General features: G+C 40.3%; 2 protein-coding genes and 1 long non-coding RNA gene across 6 annotated transcripts in view; 2 read left to right on the plus strand and 1 right to left on the minus strand.

Moving 5' to 3' along the window:
• The first annotated feature begins 237 nt into the window (after positions 1 to 237).
• LOC148886648 (14-3-3 protein epsilon) lies at positions 238 to 7,711 on the plus strand. Of its 2 annotated transcripts, XM_089017201.1 has the most exons (7): positions 238 to 406; positions 1,790 to 1,989; positions 2,078 to 2,184; positions 3,386 to 3,592; positions 4,680 to 4,816; positions 5,569 to 5,624; positions 6,644 to 7,711. In XM_089017201.1, the coding sequence occupies exons 1-6, from the start codon at positions 343 to 345 to the stop codon at positions 5,574 to 5,576; spliced, it is 723 nt and encodes a 240-aa protein (XP_088873327.1). In that variant the 5' UTR covers positions 238 to 342; the 3' UTR covers positions 5,577 to 5,624; positions 6,644 to 7,711. The 2 variants fall into 2 exon arrangements, with proteins under 2 accessions (XP_088873327.1, XP_088873326.1); XM_089017200.1 differs by lacking the exon at positions 5,569 to 5,624 and having other exon boundaries at positions 240 to 406.
• Positions 7,712 to 7,991: 280 nt separating this feature from the next.
• Positions 7,992 to 25,831, plus strand: LOC148886649 (uncharacterized). Its single transcript, XR_016117882.1, has 4 exons — positions 7,992 to 8,556; positions 9,914 to 10,000; positions 16,071 to 16,154; positions 25,694 to 25,831. It is a non-coding gene; the product is annotated as an uncharacterized LOC148886649 (long non-coding RNA).
• gria4b (glutamate receptor, ionotropic, AMPA 4b) overlaps positions 9,914 to 26,573 on the minus strand; it is an 88,532-nt gene continuing 71,872 nt past the window's right edge. For all 3 annotated transcript variants that reach the window (XM_089017197.1, XM_089017199.1, XM_089017196.1), the window contains exons 15-19: positions 25,749 to 25,947; positions 18,585 to 18,832; positions 14,920 to 15,034; positions 11,785 to 11,922; positions 9,914 to 10,196 (exon numbers count right to left, since the gene is read on the minus strand). In XM_089017197.1, the coding sequence (XP_088873323.1) occupies positions 10,032 to 10,196; positions 11,785 to 11,922; positions 14,920 to 15,034; positions 18,585 to 18,832; positions 25,749 to 25,947 (865 nt within the window). In that variant the 3' untranslated portion in view covers positions 9,914 to 10,031. The remainder of the gene's footprint in view (positions 10,197 to 11,784; positions 11,923 to 14,919; positions 15,035 to 18,584; positions 18,833 to 25,748; positions 25,948 to 26,573) is intronic.

Consider the following 26,573-nt stretch of genomic DNA (forward strand, 5'->3'; position numbering starts at 1 on the left):
CTGAAATCATAACATATGTTCACTCGTTACTGTCTTTCGCAATTAAAACGACATTTGTCGCTTGAAATCGCATTTTTAATCACGCAGTCTAGTCATGTGAATGGCGGAGTGTCGCACTCGTCTCCTACGGAGGAGGGTGGAGACGCGCCGGGTTCCCGGATGCTGCTCCGACGCCATATTTATCTTGGGACCGTGGTGCTTGTTGCTCCTCCGCCGCCAGAAACCACCCAGTGGCCCGACTAGTCCCCCCCTTTTTCTCTCTCTCTCTCCCCCCTTCCGGGACTTTTCCTTTTTTCGAAAAGCACCCCCCTCCCTCCACCACCACCGCTTTAGCCGAGCACCATGGCGGACAGAGGAGACGCAGTGTACCAGGCAAAGCTCGCCGAGCAAGCGGAGCGATATGATGGTAAGTTTTATTTCATTCTGGATGAGGTTCCGACCCAGTTCCAGGCACGAACTAACCGAGTTCGCTCGCCCACCCAAGCCCTCGCGTAGGCGCCTACGTTCACATGGATCTCCGGGGCTTGGTGGAAACAAAATGGCGGACGTATATTCATTGGAATGCATTATTAACACGGTGAAAATGAATAGTTTGAGACTTGTAGGAGAACCGTGTCACATAAGAACCACACCAATGGATTGCCATTAGACGCTTTTATTCATTTTAAGCAATATTTAAAATACCCCATCCCTCCTCGGCACCAAGCAGATTAGCCGCTAATATAGCTAGCTAATTAGCCTGCTAGCCTTTCTTCACCATCGTCACGCCGAACCCAGGTCATGAAATACGGCCACCCGTTTTACCTTCCATCGGGTCAAAAATGCCCGCAAGGGTATCAAAATACGATCATGTGTTGACGTTTTTTTTCTTATAACTCGACCCATTTTACCTGTAAAACCGCACCGCCCCCCATCAAGTGTTTTCTCAGGGATGGGAGGCTTCTTTTCTCCCCACTCGGATGCTCCATTTTTTAACGGTTTCGATGCGTTTTAATTGACAGAAGGAAAAAATAAGTGAAATCGAGTTCCAAATTAATGATATAGGCCGCGTTGTAACGTTGAGCTATCTGGTGACCTAGCATCGCATGCTAATTAGTTCCCGAGGTTTTTTTCCCCCCAGGGGGGGTTGTCTTTAAATCACAGCTCATTATTCGTATTTGATTATATCCGTAAAAGTTTGCATTCACAGTTGTTAGGCACCCCCTCACAGGCCCCATCCCATAATGCAAAGACCCCCCCCCCCCATACCCTCATGGTGGCCGAAAAATCTCAGAAATCCTTGATGACTTCAAACCCTAAAACTGGCCTTTGAAATGTAATATTGACCTTTGTTCAAAGCCCGTTTTTTGAAAACACAATTCAGCATAAAAAATTACATTGAAACATAATGGCCAGAGACTAAGCGGTAGTCGGTTAAAAAGAAAGAATCATCTGCTGGTGGCCTATTTAAGAGCTCATCTGAAGAGAAAATGTGTAAAAGATGGCCAGTAGTATTTGATGTTGTTGATCGTGCCAGTGAATCTCTAGATTGCGCAGCCATTTGTTTCCGTGAATCACCTTGACGCCGTGAAACCGAATCTGGCTTGTTTCCAAGTCCGCGGACGGCCGATGCGAATGTCGGAGTAATTCGGCAGCTCCATTAACAAAATGTCCGCATCGGCGAAAAAAAAAGTAAATAAATAAATAAACTGCTGGGTTCATAAACTCGCTGTTAACACGAACCCCTTTTGGCGAATTTCCAGATCGCCGTGAACATATTTTGTGTTTCTCTCCCGCCGTGCTCCGATAGAAATGGTGGAGTCGATGAAACAAGTGGCCAGCTTGGACATCGAGCTGACGGTGGAGGAGCGCAACCTCCTGTCGGTGGCCTACAAGAACGTGATTGGCGCGCGGAGAGCCTCGTGGCGGATAATCAGCAGCCTGGAGCAGAAGGAGGAAAGCAAAGCCAGCGAGGAGAAACTGACCATGTACAGGGACTACAGGAAGCTGGTCAGCTTGCATGTTAAACGTTCGTCCACCATCCCCTTTGACGTTCCGGTTTGCTTTGACAGATTGAACGTATTATTTGTGCGCGCAGGTAGAAAAAGAGCTGAAATCAATCTGCAAAGACATCCTGGAAGTACTGGACCAGCACCTCATCCCATCTTCCACCTCGGGGGAGTCCAAGGTTTTCTATTACAAAATGTACGTCGATTTAAAAAAAAAAAGTCAATACAGTGATACCTCGGTTTACGAACCCCTTGGCTCATGAAATTTTTGGTTTACGAACGTTAAATTTATGACAATTTTACCTTGGCATACAAACTATTTTTCGGGATACACACGGAGCTGCCACAATGAGTGATGTGTCGTTCGCGAACGAGCTCGTTCTCCTACCAACAAAATGGCAGCCGCCTTGTTTTGGTTCTCTATTCCCCGGCCCCAGTCGTCGGTTAAAGCCACGTGAGGCACTTATGACTTTAACAAACATAATAAACACGAAAATGCCAATTTGCCGGGAGAGGGGAGCCTCTGCGTGTTCACGCGCCGCCATTTTGGGATGAACAAAAATAACACATAATATGACAACACAAAGAGTCATTCATTCTCAAGGACTTGCAGTTCCCTCTGTGTGATGACATGAAGCGGTTCTAGATGAGAGGAGAGGATCAAAGCATCCTTTTCAGCAGTGGATCAGGGACGTCATGGTGGAATGTGCACGTCCACCACAAGCTAAATGTTGAAAGCAAACACAAAGCTGTAGCATCCATTGATGAAAAGACATTGTCTCACATCTTCTGTCCCACATAAAGCAACGTGATTGGTCACGAACGCAGCAGTGAGGGGAGGTGGTTTAAACATTAAAGAGACAGGCAGACGACAGAGAGTGAGAAAATGGATAGAAAACAGTGAAATTTGGACCCGTTTCAACTTTGATAGTTCAAAGGCAGAGTGTAGACTGCAAGGTTAAAATATCCCATCAATCAGGCTCCACAAACAACCCGCACAAGCCATCTGTACACTCGATGCAAAAAGGTATCAACCCAGCTAAACAGAACACAATTGATGAGGAACAAGGTAAAATGATCGCAGAGAAAGCACCTACAAGGGATCATTCCTTAAGATGGTGAAAGATGTTTTATGGGGGCCTGTTAACGGATTATTCTCAATTTAATGGTTTCCTATGGGTAATTAATTTTTGGGACACACACTTTTTGCCTTACGCACTGTCTCGGAACCAATTAACTTCGTAAGGCAAGGTTTCGCTGTAAATGATGTGGATTTTTTTTCCCCTTTAATCGAAATGAAACTCCTAAGCTCACATCAACATTGCAAAAATTGAAACATTGTAGCGCAGTGTGCGCCGGCTACATTTTGAGAAATTGCTTTTGCGTCGCCGTCCCAGGAAGGGAGACTACCACAGGTACTTGGCGGAATTCACCACCGCTAACGACAGAAAGGAGGCGGCCGAGAACAGCCTGGTGGCGTACAAAGCCGCCAGCGACATCGCTCTGCGCGAGCTCCCGTCCACGCACCCCATCCGCCTCGGACTGGCCCTCAACTTCTCCGTTTTCTACTATGAAATCCTCAATTCGCCAGATCGCGCCTGCAGGTACCTACTTTCCCCTCCACACACCATTAAAAAATAAAAATCAGTGTTTTCTGGAATATAAGGCGCACCTTGAACGAATGACATTAACAAAATCCATACATAAGGCACACCACATTATAAGGAATATCTTCAATGAATGACTTATTTAAAAAAAAAATTCCATACATAAGGCGCACGGCATTATAAGGGACATCTTCGATGAATGACATACAGTAAAGTCTTGTTATATCGATATTCTCGGGAGTCGGAAAAAAAATCGATATAACCGGACTATATATATCCGATCCTGCGGCATGTAAATTTTCTCCTTGCGTTCATAGAAATAGTATCGTAATAAGCAGTACTATCGATATAACCAATATCGATATAACGAGACTACTGTATTTTAAAACGTTTTCCATCCATACATTATAAGGGGCATTCAATGAATGACATATTTGAAAATGTTTTCCATACATAAGGCGCACCGCATTATAAGGAGTATCTTCTACCAATTACATATTTAAAACCCTTTTCCATACATAAGGTGCACCGCATTATAAGGGCCACTTTCAATGAATATGTTTGAAAACATTTTTCATACATAACGTGCACCGCATTATAAGGCGCACCTTCAACAAATGACATATTTAAAACCTTTTCCATGCATAAGGCGCACCGCATTATAAGGAATATGTTCAATCTTCTTTCAATGAATGACATATTTAAAAAATGTTTCCATACATAAGGAGCACCTTCAACGAATGACATACAGTAAAGTCTCGGTTATATCGATAGTACTGCTTATTACGATACTATTTCTATGAACGCAAGGAGAAAATTTACATGCCGCAGGATCGGATATATCGATAGTCCGGTTAAATCGATATTTTTTCCGACTCCCGAGAATATCGATATAACGAGACTACTGTATTTAAAAACATTTTCCATACAGAAGGCACACTGCATTATAAGGGGCACCATCAACGAATGACATATTTGAAAACAAAAAAAATATTTTCGTTGCGCCTTCTAGTGTGGAAAATACGGTACTTCCGGGTGGGACCGCCATACTGACCCACTTGCGAATGTCGGGGGGGCGGGGCAGGTTGGCGAAGGAAGCGTTTGACAGCGCCATTGCCGAACTGGACGCTCTGAGCGAGGAGAGCTACAAGGACTCCACGCTCATCATGCAGCTGCTACGCGACAACTTGACACTTTGGACCTCAGACTTGCCGGGAGACGGTGAGAGGCCACCCTGAACCCCTCCGCATCCATCTTCTGCACATCCTATACATGTTAAGTCTCACGATTTGGTCGGGAGACTCCTTATTTTGACCACAATACTCACTTTATAAAGCTACTATTAGCTATATAGCTAGCTATTAGCGATTGATTAGCTAGCGAGCTACCTTTCTATCTATTTGAGTTACTTTCGGGATGAGTGAACGCTGCCGCGTGTGGCTGCCGCTGCTCACCCGCAGAAAAATTAATCCTGTGACTCAAGTGTACAATGAAAGCATTTTAAAAATTTGCCTCTGATTTACAATTTTGTAACGCTCACATTACAGGTATCTTCTGACTTGCGATCAAGCTCGACTTATGACCACCTGTACTTACGACCACAACCTCTAGACCCTATTTTTAAAATTTTAATACTACACCTGGCACCGCAACGTGCTAGCAGGCCGGCAACGTGTCCAACAATTTTGGCTAGCCAGCCAGCATCTCACGCTCGCACAGCAATCGACTGTGTGATGGCCCCAGAAGGGGGAGTTTGGATTTCGACTTACGACCGTTTGGTCGGAACGGAACTCGGTCGTAAGTCGGATCTTACCTATATTTTTAAAACACACCACAGAGTCGCCAACACGAAAATCTCCCAATTTCCCAAACTTAACATGTACGACACCCACTGATGGCCGCTGGATCCACGTCCTGTCTGTCCTTCAGGCCCCGCCTCCTTTTTTGCTAACCTATCATCTCTTCCCTCGTAGATTCTTAAAGGGGACACGTCCTCATTCTTGCTCCCTCCTTAATAAACCGTTGTGTTGTAAGTCTTTTCTCCTCTGCGTTGGTTCGACTGGCACTTCTCACCACCGTTGACGGTTAACCGTAACGCCCAACTCACCTCCTTCACTTCCTGCTTTTTCGCTTGTCACCATGACTTCTTGCCACCTTACTACCGTTTTGCTCTGTTGCGCAACATGCACCAAACTAACCGTACGTAGCCTGCCGCAAAATGGCGAGGAGGCGTATGTTGGCTGGATAGCAGATGGCTAGATAGATAGCAAATAGCTGGCTAGCTATTCGCTATCTATTAGCTAGCTGGCTATTAGCTATCTATTGGGTATCTATTAGCTAGCTAGCTTTCTATCTGTTTGAGTTACTTCCGGATTGAGTGAACGCTGGCGCGTGTGGCCGCCGTTGCTCACCCACAGAAAAAAACTTATCCTGTGACTGTAAAGTGACCTTGAGAGTTTTGAAAGGCGCTTAGAAATCAAATGCGTTATTATTATATAAACCAGTATGTATTGAATTGTGTACAGCCGCCCCCATTTCAAGTTCAGATAACTCCAGACCCATACAACTTGGGAATTAACTCTTTTTTTTCTGATGAAAGAAGATAAACTAAGGTTTCTTGCGCTGAATAATAATAATTATTATATATTTCATTTATAAGCGCCTTTCAAAACTCAAGGTCACTTTACAGTCACAGGATAAGTTTTTCTGTGGGTGAGCAGTGGCAGTGGCAGCGACGCGCGCCAGTGTTCACTCATACCCGGAAGTAACTCAAATAGATAGAAATTATTGTATTTATGTTATTATGTCGGACATCGATGCTAACAAGCTAATGGATTTCTCTTTGCCTTTTATTTCCCGGCAACCAATAATATTTTTTTTCTTCTCTTAAATGCCATCTCCATAGCAACCTTTACAAGCTAATGAACGTCACAATGAGGTCACTTTGCAACTCGGTGTCTGTCTCACCTTTTTGTCTGTTTTTTTTTTACCGTCGTTTAGCGCGTTTGATTAAAAGGATATTGATTAATTGCCCGTTTTGTCTTTCAGGTGACGAACAGAACACAAAAGCACCACCGAAAGCAGAGGAAGAAGAGGCCCAATGAGATGCCACAATCCTCTCTTCCCCTCCCCCCACTTGTCCATCCTTCTATACTATTTCTCCCCCCTTTCACTCCCATCGAAAGACCCCCCCCCCCTTCCCCAGCCTGGGGTTTAACCCTCCAATGCTAATTTTTATTTGACTTTTATTTTTTTCCTCTCTCTCTCTCTCTCTCTCTCTCTCTCTCTCTCTCTCTCTCTCTCTCTCTCTCTCTCTCTCTCTCTCTCTCTCTCAGATGACTCTTGTTTTGCAAGATTGTGCCCTTTAAGGTCCACGTCCGTCTTTTTTTTTGTTTGTTTTTAGTTATATGCTTCATGTCGTTGCCAACTCTGCTTTGCCTGTCTTCGTAACACACACACGCACATACAAACACACATGGAAGAGTTTATTTAAAAGGTGAGAGGGAGAGAGCGTGTGTGTGTGGTGTCGCCGAGCGCTTTTTTTTTTTTTTTTTTTTTTTGCAAACAAAGGGAAGCGCAGAACAACTCAAGTGCCCTCTTTCTAGAACCACATCTGACACATTTTTTCTTTCTTCTTCTCTTGAGGTTCTAATCACGACAAACAGCAGAACGGTCGCCTCTCTGCTCTTGTCCGTCCGCTTGGACCAACTGGCGTACTAGGGCAGGATTCTGTAGTTGCGCTACTTTAGGTGATAATGTGTGTAGTAGTAGTAGTAGTAGTGTGGGAAGACCACAATACTCTTTGATTGTATCATAAAACAGTTTTGCATGGGCACACAGGGATTTAAACAAAAAAAAAAATGGGAAAATGGAGGCTTGCTGTAATCTTAACTCTCCTCGCCCTGACTCCTTGAGGTTAACTTGTCTTTTTTTTCTTCTTCTTTCGCCTTCCTTGTCATTTATCTCCTCCCTTCCTTCCTGGTCGGTGTGTGTGTTACGTGAATCTGATTTGTACTACTGGATGTTGTCACCGGAGCCACAAGTACCATCTGTATTCTGACTGAAAAAAAAAAACACGGCATGGAAATTAACATTAAACTTCAAAATGAAATGTCATGCTGGCTTTTGGTCAATAGGGGGCGCCTGTCTGAGACTATAATAATAATCATAATAATAAAAATACATTTAATTTATTATAATAATACATTTCATTTGTATAAGCGCCTTCAAAACTCTCAAGGTCACTTTACAGTCACAGGATCAGTTTTTCTGTGGGTGAGCAGCGGCAGCCACATGCGCCAGCGTTCACCCGGAAGTAACTCAAATAGATGGAAAACTAGCTAGCTAGCTAATAGATAGCCAGCTAACTAGCTAGCGAGCTAATAGATAGCTAGCCAGCTAATAGATCGCCAGCTAATAGGTAGCTAAGCAGGCGGATTTTATAAGCGCCTTTCAAAACTCATGGTCACTTTACAGTCACAGGATGAGTTTTTCTGTGGGCGAGCAGCGGCAGCATACTCGTTATAATAATTAAGAATAATACATTTAATTTGTAAGCGCTTTTTAAAACTCAAGGACACTTTACAGTCACGGGATTTTTTTGTGCGGGTGAGCAGCAGCCATTCGCACATACTCTACCCGGAAGTAACACAGCAGCATGATGATAAACTAAAAAGAAATATAATCTAATATAACTTAAAGAGAACAAACCGGAACACGAGTTCGTTTTAGTCACATTACACGCTTACAATCGACAATCTTGCGTGTTGGAGAGGTGAACGTAGCAATGGCGGTGTGTGGAAACGTAATACTCTTTTTGTCCACTAGGGGGGCAATGTGCACAAGAGCTGTACTTCGCCGACCAACGAAGGAGGGCGCAGAAGAAGCAATTCTAACAATGGCGGGTTGATTTTTGTAAGCATAAACGAAGTCCTACAACGTGACAACGGGTTGTCCAAAAGGTAAATAATTTTAAACTACAACTTTAACGTTTTAGGATTAATAAACGAATCTTACACTTGGCATTTCAATCCGTTTGAATTTGCCATTTTAATCAAATGAATCGATTAAATTGGCGAAATTCAGCCAGTAGCGCTCACCATTCACCGTTTAATTGAAATTGTATTTTATATAATAATAATACACTTCATTTATAAGCGCATATCAAAACTCTCAAGGTCACTTTACAGTCATAGGATAAGTTTTTCTATGGTTGAGCAGCGGCAGCCACACGCGCCAGCGTTCACTCAAATAGAAAGCTAGCTAATAGATAGCCACGAATAGCTAATAGATAGCCAGCTAGCGCGACAGCTAATAGATAGCCTTGAGATAGCTAGCCAAATAGCCAACTAGATAGCTAATAGGTAGCTATCCAGATAGCCAGCCATATATCTTTTGCTATTATGGGAGCGATTTTGCCAAAAATTTCTTTTTTTAACTGATTTATATTTTAATTGCTGTTCACCTTGCATCTAAAATACAAATTGTTCTGTACAATAATGACAAGATACTGTTTAAAGTGATTTGTTTTTACTGAAAAAAAGACCCCACCCCCCTCCAAAAAAAGTACAATTAAAACCAGAAGACGTCATCAGATTTGAAGATGGGCGCAAGGACAAAAAAAAAGTTTGAAAAATGACAAACATTGATCACCTATTGCTGCCCCCCATCCTTCTCAATATATGATTCAAAACACACTTGAACAAAAAAAATGTAAACCACATTTAATAAAGAACATGGCGATCCGTTGGCGTTATTGTTTGGACTTTCCACACACATACGTGACTTAAAAAAATGACAAGGTTAAATAAACATGACCATTTTTTTCCTGTTAATTTTTTTGGTAGAAAAAATAGATTAAAACAATGGAAAAAAAGTTTTTTTTAATTAAACTCACAGCTTATCTTTAAACCCCACACAGTGATTTAAGGAGAAGAGGGTGGACATTCATCTTTGAAATGGATCCATTAAAATGAGGCAGCTACGTTTTTTTGTCCTCATTATTGCCTTAGAAAAAAAACACACTACACAATCTTTGTACATGGTTTTAAAAAGCAAGCACGGTTGTTTTTATATACATCTAATTTAATATACATATTTACTTATGTTCACAGTTTCCTATATTTATTATCAAGTTTTGTTTTATATATATATTTGTTTTTATTTGTAGTATGTTCCAGTCTGTTGATATCAAGAGTCTTTAGAATGTCTCCTCTTGGAAAAACGATCCAAAAAGCAGTTTTTTCTTATTATAAATAATGATATTTCACATGTCCCCCCCCCCCCCCCCCCCCAATCCCAACCCTCGATTGCTTCCAGGCCTCACAGTGTCTCTCCTTGCTCGAAGCTTGTTCCCGGCTGGTCATGAGAGCCCCCCTCCTCACCACCATCACGACTCCTGGAAATGTAAGTAAGGCACTTGAGAAGTTTTTGGCTTTCACGGGAGCTCCGATGAAACCAGGGCGAGGCCTGAGCTCTGGCGGATCGGTGGCCCCGTGTGCACGGCCTTGGGGCAATCCGGCGTTAGCACGCGGCCGTTCTCGCCCACGCTTCCCGTGATGGACAGTCGGGCCTTGTTTCGCATGGCTTCAGTAAACGTCATCTGGGGGGAGGAAAAAAAAAAGTACAGTTAATTATGTAAGTTAAAAGTTTTGATAGGTACAGATTGGAGTTAAAAGAAATCTTAAACTAACAATATCTAAATAATAATAATAATACATTTCATTAATAAGTACCTTTCAAAACTCTCAAGGTCACTTTACAGTCACAGGATAAGTTTTTCTGTGGGTGAGCAGTGGCAGCCACACGCGCCAGCGTTCACTCAACCGGGAAGTAATTCAAATGGATAGAAAGCTAGCTAGTTTGCTAGTAGATAGCTAGCTAGATAGCCATCCTGCCAGATAGTTATGTAGTTAATTGATAGCTACCTAGATAGCCAGCTCGTCAGCTAGATAGCCAATAGCTAGATAGCTAGATAAATAAAAACAATTGAAGAGTAGTAAAATAACTAAGTTTATGTTGTCGTAAAACTCAATATTCTGTGGCTCCTGGAATTCGAGTGACTTTTTGTCTTAAATGTAAATAGTATTTAGAGCCGAAAACATTTCAGCCAGCCAGATAGTTATATAGCTAATTGATAGCTAGCTCGCTAGCTATATTAGATCTGAAAATTTTCATGTCAAAACAGCCATTTTTAGACGACCATTTTGGGGATCTTTTTTCACCCATTTTCAAGCGTTTGAAACCAAGCCATATTAAAAAAAATATAAAAATAAAAAGTACCAATAAAAGCACCGGAACTAGAAACGCTGTCTATCACGGTCTCAGTTATGAATAATGGAGGACCGTAATGACCCAAAACGTTTTGAGGCCATTATCAATATTGACCGGCAGGTGGCGGCATTTCACCACGAAACCAAAAGGCCCCCCGAGAATAAAAACAATCTGAAATCTCAGCCAGGTCGGTTTGAGAAGATAAACACGTGTAAATATCAAACTCCGACCTTCTTTCAGCGTGAAATGAGGCGGAGTGTGTGGAACATTGGCGACATTGATATGTACGAATCATTGCGCAGTGGCAAAATCAGGACGCCGACTTGGCAACAGTGAGGCTTAATGAAGACGCTTTTCGTTGCTTGATGATGGGACACAAAGACGCACGTGGGACAAATAAACAGCAATTTAAGTGAGTCTTAACGTTCAATAAAAAGCACAACTTGTCACAATATATACAAGGTTAAACCCAATGACATAACAAAACCTGCCTGTGACTTTGCCATGGCTCCTATTAAAATATTTTTAAAAAATTGACTTGTGCACGGAAATATCTTCCAGTAACAAGAAGACATTTGTTCTAGCCCCGTCGGTCAATTCGTCTGCTAGGATATAATTAATAATGTCATAAATGCTCAAACGAGATGTCACGGAAGCACACGGTGGACAAAGCTGGTCACCACAGGCGCGTAGCGTAGCATAGCTAGCGCGTGGTCGTGACATGTGTCGCTTACAGTCGCCTTGAGAAGCGAATGGGGATCAAAAGAGGTGAGAGGGAGTTAGGGGAGGACAGATTAGTCGTTATTAGTGCCGTAGTCGCAGAACGCTTCGCTAAATTGGGCTAAATCTGGGACGCTTGGCCTTGAGACGGAGGGACTTGGGGCGGGACTGCCGGAGGGGTCCGACGGGAGGTCCACCTTCATTCTCTTGGCCTCGTTGCGGGACTTGTAGCAGAACTCGATGAGGGCCACCAACATGGCGAGGCCCAGGCCCCCCACCAAGATGTAGAAGACCCCCGCCACGTTGCTCAGGCTGAGGGCCTGCGACGACTTGTCCTTGTAGTTGGAGCGAACGGGGGTCAGGTGGGAAGGAGAAGAAGAAGAAGAAGAAAAAGCACAGGTGTTAGTTAGCGTGGAAGCGGGGGTGAGCGACCATGTCATGCAAAACACAAACACGCACACACGTAAGAACGCTAACCGTAGCCATGCTAGCGAGAAACATTCACACATCCAGAAATCCAAAGATTTGACGTCTCAAATCCGCGACTAGAATGTAAAAACCCCTTACCATTAGTTTGGCTTTAGCCGTAAGTGCTTATAGCAATTGTAATGGCAATTGCAATTGAAATGAAATTGTTATTGAAATCGGAATTGTGATTGAAAGTGTAATATTAATTGGAATTGGAATTGAAATTATAATTGTAACCGAAATTGTAATTTTAATTGAGAAATTAAATTGAAATTGTAATTGAAAAATTAAATTGAAATTGTAATTGAAATTTAAAATTGTAATTGAAATTATAATTGTAATCGAAATTGTAATATGAATTGAAATTGCAATTGAAATTATAATTGTAATCCAAATTGTAATTTAAGTTGAATGTAATTTAAAATTGAAATTGTAATGGAAATTTAAAATTACAATTTTAATTGCAATTATAATTATAATCAAAATTGTAATTTTAATGGAACATTTTATTTAAAATTGTAATTTAAAATTGTCATTAAAAATTGTAATTGGAATTGTAATTCTAATTGAATTACTGAAATTGTAATTGAAATGTTTAATTCAAATTGAAATTGTAATTCTAATTGAATTATTGAAATTGTAACTGTAATGTGGCTGCTTATCCGTGCAATAGTTATATAATAATCATTACATTTATAATAATAAGTACAGTAAAGTCTCGTTATATCGATATCGGTTATATCGATAGTACTGCTTATTACGATAGTCTGGTTATATTGATATTTTTTCCGACTCCCGAGAATATCGATATTACGAGACTTTACTGTATTACAACAATAATGATTATCATTATAATAATTATTAAAATACATTTTATTTATAAGATGTAAACTAGCTGACGGAAGCTAGCTAATTTACTCACTGGCTCGTTTGATTGTTAGCTAGCCAGCTCGTTTTGTAACTCGCTAATTGTTTGTCAGCATTTTTAACGTAACTATTTTTATGGACCTTAATGTCTCGCTTGATGTATGAGTTAGTAGCCAGAAAAAAACAATCTGGATGCCTTGGAAGTATTTGTTATTTATTTTTTGATTTAGCGATGAACCAAAAGCAAATGAATCCACGATCGCAAAAAAAAAAAAAAAAAAAAAAAAAAAAGTTATGCGAGCAGGTCTAAAACTGAAAAAAAAAGTGCTGCTAATCCATTGCGTCGCTATCTGAATTACTATCAGCCGATTTTATCAGCATAAAATCCTGATCGGAATACGCCGTAAATTAAATAAAATATCGTAATTGCGTCACATATGTTCCACGTCACTCATTGGTGGCATTCAGTCAGCTGTGCCATGCTCGGTATCTATCTATCTATCCCTCATGCCTCGTATTCCAAGTGCGCCCGCGTCGTCGCTAACACCGCCGCACCACCGGAGGGCGCTGTGCCAAGAGTTAGACAAAAAGACAGACACAAACATGGTGGAGAGGCTACCCAGATGGACTGACCTTACTTCCCGAGTCCTTGTGTCCACACTCCCCTTTATCGTACCACCATTTGTTTTTCAGTTTGTCTAAGACGCCCGCTTCGCTCAGTTTCAATACGGCGAGGTTAACCGGCGTTCTTCAAATCAAAGGGGGTGGGATGGGGGGTGGGGAAGGGGGAAATAACATAAATAACATCATAGGACATGTTATTTTATGTTATTCAATTAAAACTTGGGCCCCCCCTACCTCGATGACAGGGGGCTTTTCATGGCGCTGTCGGGAAGGGGCCCCCCACTGGTGCTACATGTCTGTTAGCAGACATGTACGTCTTGTTGTGGGGCCCCCGGGCGCATCGCTTATCTGGAACGGGCGTACGCTGCCGGGACCATTTTGGATTATGACAATTAAATTACAAAATAAAATTAAAAAAAAACCCGTGAGGTGACATTAAAATACAGTCCCTGACAAGAGTCTTGTCGCTTATCCAAGTTGTAGCGTGTTGCGGTGCCAGGCGTACCATAAAAAAAAAAAAGTCTGGAGGTCATGGTCGTAAGTTCGGGTGGACGTAGGTCGAACTGGTCGTAAGTCGAACTGACCATAAGTCGAGTTGGTCGTAAGTCGGATGTTACCTGTGTATAATTTAATACTTGATGATTTTATTATATTAGAATACAAAAAAATAGTCTGGAGGTTATGGTTATAAGTACGGGCGGTCGTAAGTCCAGCTGGTCGTAAGTCGGATGTTACCTGTATATAATTTAAGACTTGATCATTTTAATGTATTAAATTTTTAATATATTAAAATGATCAAGTCCATATTAAAACAATCAAGTCTTAAATTATATACTGGTAACATCCGACTTGCGACCAACTCGACTTACGACCACCCGTACTTACGATCATGACCCCCAGACCCTATTTAAAAATAATAATAATTCTACACCTGGCACCGCAACGTGCTAGCAGGTCGGCAACGCGTAGGACAATTTTGGCCAGGCAGCCAGCATCTCACTCTGGCACAGCAATCGACCGTGTGATGGCACCAGAGGGGGGGGGGCTTTGTGTGTCATTTAGCCTCTATTCCACATTTTGAATGAATTTCAACTTACAACCGTTTGGTCGGAACGGAACTCGGTCGTAAGTCGGATTTTACCTGTATTTGCTATTTCATCATATCGAATCTACTTCAAGAGTAGGAAATAATAGTACTGTCCTATTGCCTGTCCCCATGTGTTGCTGCACCATTTGTGTCAATACTCAGGCGGGCCAGGAAAAAAAAAAATCCAGATGTGGTCCCGACAGATGCGCCCGTTTCCACAGCAACAACATATGAGAATAAAAAACAAAAGACGCGAGTGCGTGCGCGTCCCACGTGAGCGGCTAACCTTCTCGCCGCCGCCGCCGCTGCCGCACTCTCCTTTGTCGTACCACCACTTGTTTTTCAATTTGTCCAAGAGGCCCTGCTCATTGAGCTTTAACACGGCCAGGTTAACGGCACTTCTTCACAAGCAGACAGAAAATTGGGCGTAAAAAAAGATGAGTGTGTGTTCACAAGTGGACATGGAGAGACAGAGACAGACAGAGAGTGAGGGAGGGAAGGGGAGAGGGAGCAAGAGAGAGAGAGAGAAAGAGGGAGAGAGAGACAGAGACACAGTGAGAGAGAGACACAGAGAGAGAGAGAGAGAGAGAGAGAGAGAGACACACAGAGAGACACAGCGAGAAAGAGACAGACACAGAGACGAGAGAAAAAGAGAGATAGAGAGAGACAGACAGACACAGCGAGACAGACAGACACAGCGAGAGAGACAATGACACAGCGAGAGAGACAATGACACAGTGAGAGACACACACAGTGAGAAAGAGAGAGAGACACACAGTGAGAGAGAGACACAGTGAGACAGAGAGACACAGCGAGAAAGAGAGAGACAGAGACGAGAGAAAAAGAGAGAATGAAAGAGAGACAGAGAGAGACAGAGACACAGCGAGACAGACAGAAAGACACAGCAAGAGAGACAGACACAGAGAGAGACAGCGACACAGCGAGAGAGACAGACACAGCGAGAGAGACAATGACACAGCGAGAGAGACAGAGACACAGTGAGAGAGAGAAAGAGACACAGAGACCGATAGAGACAGAAAGAGAGACAGAGACATACAAAGAGAGAGAGAGAGAGCGCCAGAGACACAGTGAAAGACAGAGAGAGACAGAAAGACAGACAGAGAGACAATCGAGAAGAAAACAACAGCGTGCAAATCATCACATTTTCGGACCAGAACACAACCGAAAGCCAAATCCCGCTGGAAAATATTTCTTTCCAAAATTTCACAGTCAAAATGGACGCTTTATTTTGAAATGCGGATTAAGCAAAAGGAATGATATGAACTCATCAGTGTCCAAAATGGCCGCCACCACAGAATATCTGTCGGCCATTTTGCCAAGTTACTATCAAATGAAAATCAAAGATTTCACTTCTTTTCTGCATTTTAACCGTGATTGGTTGTCATCTAACTTTGAGCGCCTGTGATGTCATAACAGTGAGGGCGTGGCTTTATGGAACCACTGGATTCACTACTGCCACCAAGAGGACCGGAGGTGAATAGGAATCACGCACACAATGAGGTATTTGTCGCTATCACGGATTTGGCTTAGCGTGTGTTTCGATCCAGTCCGTCCGTCAAAAAAAAAAAAAAAAACGTTGATGAAGCTTAAAGCCTTGAAACGACAACGCCACCTGCTCGCCATTTTTGATTTTTACTGGCAGAAGACGATAATCCCTTTTGAAATAACAAGATGGGGGAACCTTGCAGAGGGACTAAGGTGATCTGCCAGGCACTGTTTTCGCCTCCAAGGCGGGAAGAAAAAACTATGCAGAAATTGCTGTTGCGCGCCACAAGAGAGGAATTTACAAAAAAAAGTTGCAAGTGGACGCAAACGACAACGCAGCCGACTGCCATTAAATGGCGACTGCGTCATGGATCGATTTCCACATTTGTAAATTCCTCGGCGGCTTGCTAAGGAGGCGCAAACGGCGGCGTTGGATTCGGGGCTTCGCTTCGACGTAAAAAAAAAAAAAAAAAACCTCCCCAGAAAAAGTCTCCAAATTGTTTGGGTAAAAAAAATACATAGAAAAAAATAAGATAAAACACTAATCGTATGCCATGTGGTGATGAATTTCAAGAAGACATATTATGCAGTCGAAATTTCCTCTTTTCAATCCATTTGTTCAGTTCAGTTGTATTTCACTTTGTTAAACTAACTTTACATGAAATCTTTTAACTGTTTTTATGATCTAGATTCAGGTCAAAATGATGAATAAAAATTATTTCGTTGAATTACAATGATACCTTGGCTTACGTTTTCCCAGAAAGTGTGTATAAGGCGAAAAGTGTGTATTCCAAACATTAATTTCCCATAGGAAATCATTAAAATGAGAATAATCCGTTCCCAGGTCCCCATAAAACAATTTTCAACTAAATAAGCCTCAAAACTACACACAATAGATTTCTTCAGCCGTCATCTGTACTTCTTCCAAAGAAGTACAGCTGACGGCTGAAGAAACCTTTTCATCGATGGACGAGCTTACACAGACACAATAGAGCTTATTTTATGTATAATAAATGTGCTATAGTATTGTAATTAAAGAAATAAACTGTACAGTATAATAAAGTCGTTTTATTTAAGGCTGCACAATATGTCGACTTTTAAAATGCGTTAGCGATGAGTGACAAACACAAAACTTACCTGAGCGGGATTACCTGTAGTGAATTTTTCGTGCGGGGAACGCTGTTGAATTTTTAATTGAAACGACGTCACTAAAGCGAAATCAGCATTGATGGAAGCTAGCAATGAGCTTCCTTTTTTATTTATTCATTTATTTTTTATTTATTCATTTATTTATGTGTTTATCAAAAGGCAACATGGCGCAACAAATAAGCTGGAAAAATATAATGAGTAAGTGCTGCTGTTTTGGTTAGCAAGAGAACTAATGAGCTAACTTCCATTATTTATGTATCTATTTCCTTTTTTTATTTATTCATTTATTTATGTGTTTTATCAAAAGGCAACATGGCGCAACAAATAAGCTGGAAAAAATATAATGAGTAAGTGCTGCTGTTTTGGTTAGCAAGAGAACTAATGAGCTAGCTTCCATTATTTATCTGTTTATTTATGTATCTATTTCCTTTTTTTATTTATTCATTTATTTATGTGTTTTATCAAAAGGCAACATGGCGCAACAAATAAGAAGGTAGAAAAAAATATCATGAGTAAGTGCTGCTGTTTTGGTTAGCAAGAGAATTAATTAAGTTGCTATTAGCATGATCAGTTTGGATTTTTTTACATGATCGTTATTGATGTTATATTGTGCCCTTTAAAAAAAATCAATTTAAATATTTTTAGGGCAGGTTTTTCGCTTTTATTTTGGAGAAAATGCTTTGCTTGAAGTTGGTTTTAATATTAGTTGTTAATTATTTTTGTCTTAGATAAATGTACTTTTTGGGTGCAGGATTGAGTAATTTGTAATTAAAAGTATGCAAATATTTTGTTTAACTATCTTTTTGTGCGGGGAGAAAAACTTTATAATTAATTAATTAACAAAGATGAAAATAAATATCATTTTTGCCTTAATTATTGTTAGATTTATTCCATTTTACAAACTACAGCTGTTGTTAAATCGCTACATAAATCAAAATACATTGTATTGTATTATCACTTATGGACGTGCTTTACTTAGTGGTTTGTCATACTTTATTTTGAAAATCATTTTCACTTTTATTTCAAAAATGTTTCAGGCATTTTAGTTTGTTTTGTCGTGAATTTTCAATCGCTATTGATCAGAAGTTTGGTCGGTATCACTATTGGAGTAAATATGGTGGATTAGATTATGATGGAAAAGCTGCATGCGGCATAATCAGATGTGACATTGATGCACGCAAGAGGCCCCGCCCACCCAAACCAAAGCAGGAAGTGGCGAAAAAAAAAGGCGGCACACCAGGGAAGGTGGAATACCATAACAACACGTCGGCCATATTGTTACACTATTCCACCCACCTTAACTGTGAACCTTTGGGCGTGGCTACGCCGTAGCCTTTGGAGTCCAGGTTGCCGCCCACTTTCATGGTGTCGCAGGGCTTGCGCTGCTCCGTGTACTCGTTCATGGTGGACTCCAGCAGGAAGGCGTACTTCCCCTTGGACTTGCGCACGCGTGCAACGCCCTCCGCCGTGGTCTTGGTGAACACGGTGGGCTCGGCCGATTTCATGTAGCCCCACATTTTCTCGTAGACGGCGATCTTGGAGCGCTTTTGGAGATTCAAAGAAGAGGCAATTCACGAGCAGGGGTGAAATTACCATGTATAGCAAGGCGTTTTTAGCCCAAATAACGACCATGTATAGTAAGGCGTTTTTAGCCCAAAAAACGACCATGTATAGTAAGGCGTTTTTAGCCCAAAAAACGACCATGTATAGTAAGGCGTTTTTAGCCCAAAAAACGACCATGTATAGTAAGGCGTTTTTAGCCTAAAAAAACGACCATGTATAGGAAGCCGTTTTTAGCCTAAAAAAACGACCATGTATAGGAAGGCGTTTTTAGCCTAAAAAAACGACCATGTATAGTAAGGCGTTTTTAGCCCAAAAAAACGACCATGTATAAGCAAGGCGTTTTTAGCCTAAAAAAACGACCATCTATAGTAAGGCGTTTTTAGCCCAAAAAAACGACCATGTATAGTAAGGCGTTTTTAGACCAAAAAAACGACCATGTATAGTAAGGCGTTTTTAGCCTAAAAAACGACCATGTATAGTAAGGCGTTTTTAGACCAAAAAAACGACCATGTATAGTAAGGCGTTTTTAGCCTAAAAAAAACGACCATGTATAGTAAGGCGTTTTTAGCCTAAAAAAACGACCATGTATAGGAAGGCGTTTTTAGCCTAAAAAAACGACCATGTATAGTAAGGCGTTTTTAGCCCAGAAAAACGACCATGTATAGTAAGGCGTTTTTAGACCAAAAAAACGACCATGTATAGTAAGGCGTTTTTAGCCTAAAAAAAACGACCATCTATAGTAAGGCGTTTTTAGCCCAAAAAAACGACCATGTATAGTAAGGCGTTTTTAGCCCAAAAAAACGACCATGTATAGTAAGGCGTTTTTAGCCCAGAAAAACGACCATGTATAGTAAGGCGTTTTTAGCCCAAAAAACGACCATGTATAGTAAGGCGTTTTTCGCCCAGAAAAACGACCATGTATAGTAAGGCGTTTTTAGCCCAAAAAAAACGACCATGTATAGTAAGGCGTTTTTAGCCCAAAAAAACGACCATGTATAGTAAGGCGTTTTTAGCTGAAAAAAACAACCATGTATAGTAAGGCGTTTTTAGCCCAAAAAAAACCACCATGTATAGTAAGGCGTTTTTAGCCCAAAAAAAACCACCATGTATAGTAAGGCGTTTTTAGGCCAAAAAACACGACCATGTATAGTAAGGCGTTTTTAGCTGAAAAAAACGACCATGTATAGTAAGGCGTTTTTAGCCTAAAAAACGACCATGTATAGTAAGGCGTTTTTAGACCAAAAAAACGACCATGTATAGTAAGGCGTTTTTAGCCTAAAAAAAACGACCATGTATAGTAAGGCGTTTTTAGCCTAAAAAAACGACCATGTATAGGGAGGCGTTTTTAGCCTAAAAAAACGACCATGTATAGTAAGGCGTTTTTAGCCCAGAAAAACGACCATGTATAGTAAGGCGTTTTTAGACCAAAAAAACGACCATGTATAGTAAGGCGTTTTTAGCCTAAAAAAACGACCATCTATAGTAAGGCGTTTTTAGCCCAAAAAAACGACCATGTATAGTAAGGCGTTTTTAGCCCAAAAAAACGACCATGTATAGTAAGGCGTTTTTAGCCCAGAAAAACGACCATGTATAGTAAGGCGTTTTTAGCCCAAAAAAACGACCATGTATAGTAAGCCATTTTTAGCTGAAAAAAACGACCATGTATAGTAAGGCGTTTTTAGCCCAGAAAAACGACCATGTATAGTAAGGCATTTTTAGCTGAAAAAAACGACCATGTATAGTAAGGCATTTTTAGCCGAAAAAACGACCATGTATAGTAAGATGTTTTTAGCCCAAAAAACGACCATGTATAGTAAGGCGTTTTTAGCCTAAAAAAAACGACCATGTATAGTAAGGCGTTTTTAGCCTAAAAAAACGACCATGTATAGGAAGGCGTTTTTAGCCTAAAAAAACGACCATGTATAGTAAGGCGTTTTTAGCCCAGAAAAACGACCATGTATAGTAAGGCGTTTTTAGCTGGAAAAAAGCGACCATGTATAGTAAGGCGTTTTTAGCCTAAAAAAACGACCATGTATAGTAAGGCGTTTTTAGCCTAAAAACACCTTACTATACATGGTCGTTTTTTTTCCAGCTAAAAACGCCTTACTATACATGGTTTTTTTTCAGCTAAAAATGCCTTACTATACATGGTCGTTTTTTGGGCTAAAAACGCCTTACTATACATGGTGGTTTTTAGGGCTAAAAACGCCTTACTATACATGGTCGTTTTTTTTTTCAGCTAAAAATGCCTTACTATACATGGTCGTGTTTTGGGATAAAAAAGCCTTACTATACATGGTGTTTTTTTGGGCTAAAAACGCCTTACTATAGATGGTCGTTTTTTTAGGCTAAAAACGCCTTACTATACATGGTCGTTTTTTTGTCATATATATATATAACAACCGAAAAAGATGTCCAGATAAACGTTCAAAAATGGATTGTGCAAAGGCTTCAGTGACCAGGTGACACCGCACCTCCGCGCTTTTAAGCCAACGTACTTACCAGTTGACTACAGTGGCGTTTCTCTACAGAGTTTTTAAGTAAAAACCCAAAAGGGTCTTTATGAACAAGGTTTATTGAAACAACAAGTTTAATAATCCACAGAGATGCCAACGGCGGGTTTCGAACCCTGGACCTCTGCTCTGTCAGGCAAATGTGCTATGCAGTGAACCACAGTGTCATTGCTTTACTGAGCTCATATGGAACAGCCCAAAAATATGTACATATATAATGTGGTTTAAAAAAAAAGGGTTAAAAACCTTCTGATGCGTGGTCGTTTTTTTGGGCTAAAAACGCCTTACTATACATGGTCGTTTTTTCAGCTAAAAATGCCTTACTATACATGGTCGTTTTTTTGGGCTAAAAACGCCTTACTATACATGGTCGTTTTTTTAGGCTAAAAACGCCTTACTATACATGGTTGTTTTTTTCAGCTAAAAATGCCTTACTATACATGGTCGTTTTTTTCAGCTAAAAACGCCTTACTATACATGGTCGTTTTTTTTGGGCTAAAAAGGCCTTACTATACATGGTCGTTTTTTTAGGCTAAAAACGCCTTACTATACATGGTCGTTTTTTTCAGCTAAAAACGCCTTACTATACATGGTCGTTTTTTTGGGCTAAAAACGCCTTACGATACATGGTCGTTTTTTTCAGCTAAAAATGCCTTACTATACATGGTCGTTTTTTTCAGCTAAAAATGCCTTACTATACATGGTCGTTTTTTTGGGCTAAAAACGCCTTACTATACATGGTCGTTTTTTAGGCTAAAAACGCCTTACTATACATGGTCGGTTTTTTTAGGCTAAAAACGCCTTACTATACATGGTCGTTTTTTTCAGCTAAAAATGCCTTACTATACATGGTCGTTTTTTTAGGCTAAAAACGCCTTACTATACATGGTCGTTTTTTTGGGCTAAAAATGCCTTACTATACATGGTCGTTTTTTTAGGCTAAAAACGCCTTACTATACATGGTCGTTTTTTTGCGCTAAAAACGCCTTACTATACATGGTCGTTTTTTAGGCTAAAAACGCCTTACTATACATGGTCGTTTTTTTAGGCTAAAAACGCCTTACTATACATGGTCGTTTTCCTGGGCTAAAAACGCCTTACTATACATGGTCGTTTTTTTCAGCTAAAAACGCCTTACTATACATGGTCGTTCTTTTAGGCTAAAAACGCCTTACTATACATGGTCGTTTTTTTCAGCTAAAAATGCCTTACTATACATGGTCGTTTTTTAGGCTAAAAACGCCTTACTATACATGGTCGTTTTTTTCAGCTAAAAATGCCTTACTATACATGGTCGTTTTTTTAGGCTAAAAACGCCTTACTATACATGGTCGTTTTTTTGGGCTAAAAATGCCTTACTATACATGGTCGTTTTTTTGGGCTAAAAATGCCTTACTATACATGGTCGTTTTTTTCAGCTAAAAATGCCTTACTATACATGGTCGTTTTTTTAGGCTAAAAACGCCTTACTATACATGGTCGTTTTTTTAGGCTAAAAACGCCTTACTATACATGGTCGTTTTTTTGGGCTAAAAATGCCTTACTATACATGGTCGTTTTTTTCAGCTAAAAATGCCTTACTATACATGGTCGTTTTTTTGGGCTAAAAACGCCTTACTATACATGGTTGTTTTTTTCAGCTTAAAATGCCTTACTATACATGGTCGTTTTTTTGCGCTAAAAACGCCTTACTATACATGGTCGTTTTTTAGGCTAAAAACGCCTTACTATACATGGTCGTTTTTTTAGGCTAAAAACGCCTTACTATACATGGTCGTTTTCCTGGGCTAAAAACGCCTTACTATACATGGTCGTTTTTTTCAGCTAAAAACGCCTTACTATACATGGTCGTTCTTTTAGGCTAAAAACGCCTTACTATACATGGTCGTTTTTTTCAGCTAAAAACGCCTTACTATACATGGTCGTTTTTTAGGCTAAAAACGCCTTACTATACATGGTCGTTTTTTTCAGCTAAAAATGCCTTACTATACATGGTCGTTTTTTTCAGCTAAAAATGCCTTACTATACATGGTCGTTTTTTTAGGCTAAAAACGCCTTACTATACATGGTCGTTTTTTTGGGCTAAAAATACCTTACTATACATGGTCGTTTTTTTCAGCTAAAAATGCCTTACTATACATGGTCGTTTTTTTAGGCTAAAAACGCCTTACTATACATGGTCGTTTTTTTAGGCTAAAAACGCCTTACTATACATGGTCGTTTTTTTGGGCTAAAAATGCCTTACTATACATGGTCGTTTTTTTCAGCTAAAAATGCCTTACTATACATGGTCGTTTTTTTGGGCTAAAAACGCCTTACTATACATGGTCGTTTTTTAGGCTAAAAACGCCTTACTATACATGGTCGGTTTTTTTAGGCTAAAAACGCCTTACTATACATGGTCGTTTTTTTCAGCTAAAAATGCCGTACTATACATGGTCGTTTTTTTCAGCTAAAAATGCCTTACTATACATGGTCGTTTTTTTAGGCTAAAAATGCCTTACTATACATGGTCGTTTTTTTCAGCTAAAAATGCCTTACTATACATGGTCGTTTTTTTGGGCTAAAAACGCCTTACTATACATGGTTGTTTTTTTCAGCTTAAAATGCCTTACTATACATGGTCGTTTTTTTCAGCTAAAAACGCCTTACTATACATGGTCGTTTTTTTCAGCTAAAAATGCCTTACTATACATGGTCGTTTTTTGGGCTAAAAACGCCTTACTATACATGGTCGTTTTTTTCAGCTAAAAATGCCTTACTATACATGGTCGTTTTTTTAGGCTAAAAACGCCTTACTATACATGGTCGTTTTTTTAGGCTAAAAACGCCATACTATACATGGTCGTTTTTTTGGGCTAAAAATGCCTTACTATACATGGTCGTTTTTTTCAGCTAAAAACGCCTTACTATACATGGTCGTTTTTTTGGGCTAAAAATGCCTTACTATACATGGTCGTTTTTTTCAGCTAAAAATGCCTTACTATACATGGTCGTTTTTTTGGGCTAAAAACGCCTTACTATACATGGTTGTTTTTTTCAGCTTAAAATGCCTTACTATACATGATCGTTTTTTTGCGCTAAAAACGCCTTACTATACATGGTCGTTTTTTAGGCTAAAAACGCCTTACTATACATGGTCGTTTTTTTAGGCTAAAAACGCCTTACTATACATGGTCGTTTTCCTGGGCTAAAAACGCCTTACTATACATGGTCGTTTTTTTCAGCTAAAAACGCCTTACTATACATGGTCGTTCTTTTAGGCTAAAAACGCCTTACTATACATGGTCGTTTTTTTCAGCTAAAAACGCCTTACTATACATGGTTCTTTTTTTAGGCTAAAAACGCCTTACTATACATGGTCGTTTTTTTCCGCTAAAAATGCCTTATTATACATGGTCGTTTTTCTGGGCTAAAAACGCCTTACTATACATGGTCGTTTTTTTCAGCTAAAAACGCCTTACTATACATGGTCGTTTTTTTTGGGCTAAAAACGCCTTACTATACATGGTCGTTTTTTTCAGCTAAAAATGCCTTACTATACATGGTCGTTTTTTTGGGCTAAAAACGCCTTACTATACATGGTCGTTTTTTTAGGCTAAAAACGCCTTACTATACATGGTCGTTTTTTGGGCTAAAAACGCCTTACTATACATGGTCGTTTTTTTAGGCTAAAAACGCCTTACTATACATGGTCGTTTTTTTCAGCTAAAAACGCCTTACTATACATGGTCGTTTTTTTCAGCTAAAAATGCCTTACTATACATGGTCGTTTTTTTCAGCTAAAAATGCCTTAATATACATGGTCGTTTTTTTAGGCTAAAAACGCCTTACTATACATGGTCGTTTTTTTCAGCTAAAAATGCCTTACTATACATGGTCGTTTTTTTGGGCTAAAAACGCCTTACTATACATGGTCGTTTTTTGGGCTAAAAACGCCTTACTATACATGGTCGTTTTTTTCAGCTAAAAATGCCTTACTATACATGGTCGTTTTTTTTGGGCTAAAAACGCCTTACGATACATGGTCGTTTTTTTAGGCTAAAAACGCCATGGTGGTTTTTTTTCAGCTAAAAATGCCTTACTATACATGGTCGTTTTTTTCAGCTAAAAATGCCTTACTATACATGGTCGTTTTTTTAGGCTAAAAATGCCTTACTATACATGGTCGTTTTTTTGGGCTAAAAACGCCTTACTATACATGGTCGTTTTTTGGGCTAAAAACGCCTTACTATACATGGTCGTTTTTTCCGGCTAAAAATGCCTTACTATACATGGTCGGTTTTTTTCAGCTAAAAACGCCTTACTATACATGGTTGTTTTTTTCAGCTAAAAACGCCTTACCATGAACACACACACACTCCCAGAGAAACAAGAAACTTACCCTGAAGAATTCCTTGGTGGAACCCGAATCCAAAGTGCCATAGGCGATGTCCGTCTGCTTGGCGAGGTCCTCGGCGCTCTCAATGGGCGACACCATCCTCTCCACTGTGAGGAAGGCGGCCAGGTTGGCCGTGTAGGACGAGATGATGATGAGAGTGAAGAACCACCACACCCCGCCCACGATGCGACCGGATAACGACCTTGGGGTAGGGGGGGGGGGGGTCAATAAGCAACAGCGGAAGACAAGAATGAAATACGAAGAAAAAGGGCAATCGGGACTGATGCCGAACCTGGAAAAGGGCCAAGAACTCGGGACCACTGCCATTCATTATCAGTGATTCGGCTGCACAAACTAAACAGTTACGTCAGCAAAACGATACTAACTAGCATAGCTAACATGCTAAAAGCGACATTTCGGCCATGAAGAAACAAACCGCCAACTTGACGCTGGAATACGATGGACTGCTGAACGAACACAGTAAACTCTTGGTGGGGGCGCTGCACTTCCTGTTTTCCTGCCCGGCGGCCATTTTGTTGCGCTGTTCAAATGTGCCTGTTTTTGTTTTGCTCAACTTTTGTCTTTTTTTTGTCTTCTTTCTTGACTTTATTCTTATTTATAATAATAATAATAATAATAATAATAATAATACATTTGATTTCTAAGCGCCTTCACTCAACCCGGAATAAGTCAGATAAAAAGCTAGCTAGCAATAGCTAGCCAGCTAATAGCTATTTAGAAAGCCAGCCAATAGCCAGTTATATATAGCCAGTTAGCAAGCTAGCTCTTATTTATATTACGTCTATTAGCTATCTATTAGCTCTCGCT

This window comes from Hippocampus bargibanti, linkage group LG16 (assembly GCF_051943395.1).
Source record: "Hippocampus bargibanti isolate YZ-2025 linkage group LG16, ASM5194339v1, whole genome shotgun sequence".
Lineage (NCBI taxonomy): Eukaryota > Metazoa > Chordata > Actinopteri > Syngnathiformes > Syngnathidae > Hippocampus > Hippocampus bargibanti.